The sequence below is a fragment of the Haliotis cracherodii genome, unplaced genomic scaffold (assembly GCF_022045235.1).
Source record: "Haliotis cracherodii isolate W230 unplaced genomic scaffold, xgHalCrac1.p SCAF_6, whole genome shotgun sequence".
Classification (NCBI taxonomy): Eukaryota; Metazoa; Mollusca; class Gastropoda; order Lepetellida; family Haliotidae; genus Haliotis; species Haliotis cracherodii.
The window spans coordinates 2,874,092-2,880,091 of NW_027266319.1; the positions used below are offsets into that span (position 1 = coordinate 2,874,092).

General features: G+C 36.2%; 1 protein-coding gene across 1 annotated transcript in view; it reads right to left on the reverse strand.

Annotated features, from left to right (window-relative positions):
• Window positions 1–5,190, reverse strand: part of LOC139445636 (uncharacterized) — a 71,909-nt gene extending 66,719 nt beyond the window's left edge. Inside the window, exons 1-2 of the mRNA XM_071226813.1 lie at window positions 4,890–5,190; window positions 1,131–1,279 (exon numbers count right to left, since the gene is read on the reverse strand). Of these exons, the coding sequence (XP_071082914.1) occupies window positions 1,131–1,279; window positions 4,890–5,154 (414 nt within the window). The 5' untranslated portion in view covers window positions 5,155–5,190. The remainder of the gene's footprint in view (window positions 1–1,130; window positions 1,280–4,889) is intronic.
• Between the last annotated feature and the right edge of the window lie 810 nt (window positions 5,191–6,000).

A 6,000-nucleotide genomic window follows, 5' to 3' on the forward strand; every position in this document is an offset into this window, starting at 1 on the left:
ACAGAGAGGTGGTCTGGTTGGATGTAACAATCCACGTCAAAACAGGGGAAAACAGAGATGGTCCAGTAGGATGTAACTATCCATAACTAGTGTTCCAGCTGGCTTTAGAAACTGCCAGTCCTGGTGGACTGTCAACTCCAGAAATTACCAGTCCCCCCTAATTTTTGTTAGTCCCAACTTTCAATAAATACAAAATGTATGAAAATTACCTGGTTTTAATTCCTTCAACATCATGTTCAATGTAATGACATCATCTCTGCAGTCACAGTTATATCTACACATAATTCACACAAAGTTCAGTCACTATTTTTTTCATATTTTTTAGTTTTTCGAGACGAAGTTGCTACAAATATTTTACTTTGAAGCAAGGCAAAATGTTATTTCCTTCCACTAAAAGTAGACAAGGGGAAACCTTGATGGTAACAGACAAGCTGACCTTGTTCGGAAATATTTGAATATTGCTTATGATTTGTTCAACAACAAAGATTTTGATAAGGTACTATATTTTGCAGATCCACAGGGACTGGCAATCACATGATTTACCGGTCCAAGCCTAATTTTACCGTAACTATCCATCTCAAAACAGGGGAAAACAGAGGCGCTACGGAAGGATGTAACTATCCATAACAAACCTGCTTAAAACGTGGAGACGGTCTGGTAGGATGTAATGACCCATGTCAAAACAGGGGAAAACAGAAACAGTACTATTTTCTTATATGCATTTATATTTCATTTCAGTATTGTATATTGACTATTATCAAGAAAAATATTCCAATAAATCATAACTTTAATGGTACTTTATGTCTTGACACACCTAAAATTGTGTCACATACAGCGGTAGACACTAACATTTTTAGCCCACTTGTCCTTATGATGATAACATATGGCAAAACCATTAAAAATGGCAAACTTCTACAAGTCCTTGTGATACTTTAACTAGTGGGCAGTATGGCAAGGACTACAGGACGAGTGCCAATTTCTAATGCTGCACATGGCACTGTCCAACCACCCCATGTACAAAGACCCGACAGATGCATTATTCATGTAGAACATTTCTGTCCAGGCCACTTTCTGGGTTGATTGAACAATGGATTTGGGCCTAAATATTACCAGTACCGATGCCTACTTACAGCTTGTGTGAGGTCACCATTGTGGACAGTTCGTATCCTGTAATAAGAGAATCTGCTTGGTGATGAGGAACAACGGAAACTCTTGCTGATGGATGGTAGTATCTCCTGTTGGAATTCATGGGAATCGTTGCTAATTTCAGTCAACAAATCTGAAAAATATTCGAAAGAACATGAAAGAGCATGATATAAATATGCATACTATATTATAATCTTTTGGATATAAGATTATTGTCATCAAATGTACTTTGTATTCTAGGATGTGACATGCATATGATACAAGCATGAAAAACATTCTTCAATGTGCTTCACTTGCTGGCATGCCTTAATTGGGAGCAAGCAGCTTTTGAAAATTCTGTTTTGGGAGACCTCTACTATGTATCTGTCCTTGTCCTGTGTGTCCCAAGTGTGTAACAAACTCACAACTGCGACAAACATGACTAATAGTCAATAAACAAGACGCAGTGTTTGTTCATGTAATATTTAACACAGTAGAGATCATATACATAATTAATGCCTCAGCCCCGCCTGCATTTGATCAGTAACAAAGTAAAAAGATGTCTATGATGAAATACCCAGTACAGGTATGCAAGTTACAAAGGATTTGGGGGTAATTCATGCAGTTTTGTTAAACTATTGAGGTGGTGAAAGTTTTCCTGCACATTTGTTTGCAAGCAAATGAAAATAAGCTGTGTTTTGGTGATTTATTGTGCATACTTTATCAGCTTATCTGGAACAGAGTAAACATTGAAAAAGCTACCCAATCATTCACACATGCTCAACACATTGCTGTGTATCTTGATCATATTTATCACAATAGGTGACGGACACTTACGAAGGTTACAGATAGGCATGGCGTCTCATGGTTTTACTCTACTAACACCTAAAAGTGATGCCGATGCCATTTGACATGCTTGACCTATTCAGTAATCTACAAGTTACTGAGTGGTGAGGAAAGAACTGATATGGCGCAAACTGACAACGGCACCAGGCATCCGACGTCAAATTCGTGGGTACATATGAAAGACATGGTATTTTTTAATAATTTCATATTTCGACAGGTGATTTTGTGACAGAAAAGTGCAGGAGGTTATACAATAAGGATGTGGATATAGTAGTGAATGAGGAAGGCATAAGTATTGCTGATGACGACACAAGAGTGAGTCAGCTAGTACCGAACAAATAAAACTGGAGAAACTGATTTCTTGGATGTTCTGGGACAGTTTCCAGTAGGCAAAATATTCGACACTAAACCACTTCATCCTGCTTTCTTGATGTTTTTTTTTGTGTGAAGACTATTAAGAGCCACTATAGATTCTAATATAGCCACAAAACTGGTTCCTAACCCTTATGATCCTAAATGGGTGATTGATTGTAAAAGGGATCCAGGATAAGGATATAGTTAATGTAACCTACCCTAACAATCAGTGACGATCAGTGAAGCCAGAACTGGAGCCTACAAACCTAATTTATTTATTGAAAAGATGTCCCTCAGCAGATTGAATAATAATGGATAAAAAAAAAATCATGTATATGTATACTGGTTCCCATTTATAATCCATTTACCCCCACGAATTAAGTTTAAACCGAAATACACAATATACTGAAACTAAAAGTGCTTTCATAAACTAGCTATTTCCAGCATCAGGAGTACGTACTCCTTATTATTTCAATATAGGAGTACAGGCAAAACTAAAGAGTACACTTGGAGTACTGACTGGAATTGAATGGATTAATCCTGTATTTCACTTCAGATATGCACCACAGCATTGCTACTCTCGTGTAAACAGGTAAATAAACAATAAATAATACTTTTTTCGTTGTACATGTATGTCCATTGTATAATGCACCCCACCCCACTCCACCATGGTATTCAGTATTTTTAGGGGGGAAATTAGAGTATTATCATGATTATGAGCAGAAAAGTTCTATATTGTATCCCTTCAACACAGTCGGGTAAACATAGTAAACAAACAGGCGATAACATACTTGGTCAATACAAATTTGAGATAAAACATCACTAGACAAGATGATCTACTGTTAGTATTGTATTTCCATTCCTACAAGGCATGGTTTTATATGCAGAGATTAAGATTACTGTGTATGTTTTCTCGTAAACTAAGCCGGAAGCAGAATCAGCTGTACACATGTTTTTTCATAATCCACTGGTGATTTGGTTAAAATTACCCAATAATACAACTTTAAAGAACTTTGATGAAATGAACATAACAAATGCACCTGAAACTATCATTTTATCAGGAATAATATATTCCAATATCGATATATTATAGTTGCACCTTTACTATATATATTTAAAAAAACAATAACTATAAGCATGATAAGCGTAGCAATAACTTTAGTATTGCTGATCGCTATTGCGGGATATGTTTTACGTATGGAACAAAATAACCAGTCACCATGGTCACCGTTGAGGCTCCCGTGCTCAAGAAATCTATGTTGACATATAACAGTCAAACAACAGCAAATATGACTTCTAATGAGTCAGAGTATAACATTTATGATGTATCCATTCTCTATCAATTAAAGTTCGCTTCAAGGCACCAACAACGGTTATCTGACTGTGGTTGCTGTCAGCACACCGATCTATCTATCACACACTATTTCATCAAAATTAATGTAAACAATATTGAATGAAATTTTGAATAAAATTATTAAAATAATATCAAAACTCTCAACATTGCTGGACTTATTCAATGACAATGTGTGTAAAGGTGATAGATCACTAAGAGGAGCCTATGCATACCCCATTACCCCGGCAACTTTGTTGCTAGACTGACATACCAGGGCATTTTTTTGCATGTGTGTTATGCAACAAAATTTCACAAAATATTTGGTAGGATATTATGACATGCTTGTAAAATGGTGGTGCTGAATTCTCAGGTAGTCTCAATTCCACATTCGGGGAATATATTGCCATGTATATAAACATGTGAAGCAGCATTGTAGACCTGTCAACATCCTTGAGATACAACATTTGCGAAATGTGACATGAAATTATTACCAGCCATTCAAGTTAGCCTCTGGGTTACCCATGTACATGATGTACCGGTAGTTGAATTTGTTTGTAAATTTAGTTCGGCAATATTTGTTAAATATTTTCAAAAGTTCTAAGACGATAAAACTTGTATCTGTTGACATCTATTGAAAATTGGGGTCACCTTATGATGCTGTTGATGTTCCAACGCTACATCAGTAGTATTACATGTGATCCAGCCAAGGCTGATATTGTACTAGGCCCTAACTTGCTAATCTTCCCCTGCCCATGATGCATAGACTATATTATAATATCATGTATATAATACTTACCAATAATTTTGGTAAATAAGATATCAATTGTCATTCAGCAGATAGAACAGAGTAAACATCTATCAGCACGAATCTGCTTCATGCATAATCATATTGGGAGGTTGACTGGTGCAACAACATGGCCAATATTGTATGCATAATATTTCAATGCATTTGACTAGCCGTACCTAACTGACGAGTTTGAAGATATTTACATTACAAGTGAAATCATAAACATAATCTATTGTGTGAATGCAAAAATATAGATGGATCAAATATACATTTGATTATGATAACTTATTAATGTCACGAAAGCATGACATTTAGTACAGCAAGAATGTTATGACGTCACGGGTCTGAATGCGTAAGACTACCCGTTTCAAAGATTACCTAGATTATCCAGATAATGTAAACATTCTGTTTCTGTCAACTAAGTTTGCATATACATAAATGTACCTTCTTCCTTCCTCTTCAGCTTAGGAATGACAAAAGAAGGTGTGTTGTCCATTCTGATTGATTTTTGTTCATCATCCAATGTATCATTTCCGGGTACCTTCGCGCCATGTTTGTTTTCAAAAATGTCTGCTTCCGTGCTGTCTTGAACCCTTTTCTGACAGTTCAATTCAGAAGTTTTGAATGACACTGAATCCCCTTGGGATTTGATGCCGCTGTCAACTTCGCTTGGGCGCTTGACATTGAAAATATCAAACACATTCGCCATTTTCTAGAGACAGGCCATCCTTTTGCCGTCTGTCGTTTGTTGACTGGGACGCGAATACACCACGTGAGGTAAAACTTGTTTGCGCATGCACGAGCAAGAGACGACTAGGGGAATTAACTCGTGTACGCCGTGGTAGCAGGATTCGTCTTCACGGTCAGCTACCATTTTTCGGTTTGGGAATGTGTGTCATCAGAGAAGAAATTGTCCTAATTACAAAATATTCGAAATATTTGGACACCGCTTCCGTTTATTTAATATGACAGACATTGATGTATATGAATAGCAATAACCCTCATAAACAACGGGGGTCGGTAGGCAATTTCCTTTGAAGGACGAAAATTGTGCATAGTCAATACCTTTATTGCGCTGCAGTACACAATATATTGACGTTTGTTTCAATTAATAGGCTGCATACATAGTTTAGTCTGTAAACATATTTTGTATAACCATCTATTAAAGCAGCGTTTTATGAGTAAAAAGGATATATATGAATGCCAATTTTTAGAACACATTTTGATATCGATATATAGATATTTTGGAAACACATGCCCAAATATGACATTTTATTAATGTCTTGTGCGAAGAAATTAGGCAATTAGGCTAAACAGGCGTCCCTGTTGAATGAAAATGAGTTTGGATGTTTTAGAAGTGGAACTAAATAACCTTATGCGTACATAAGATATTTCTGTCCAAAAGAAATACAAAAAAAAAATCATTGTTCGGGAAGTCCATGTCAGAATTTCGAAAAATATAGCATATCTTGTACAGATAATTTGCATTTTATTTGCTGTTTATACGGCGTTCACCATGGTATCCTAGAGTTCGCAGGAACCTGATAAATATATA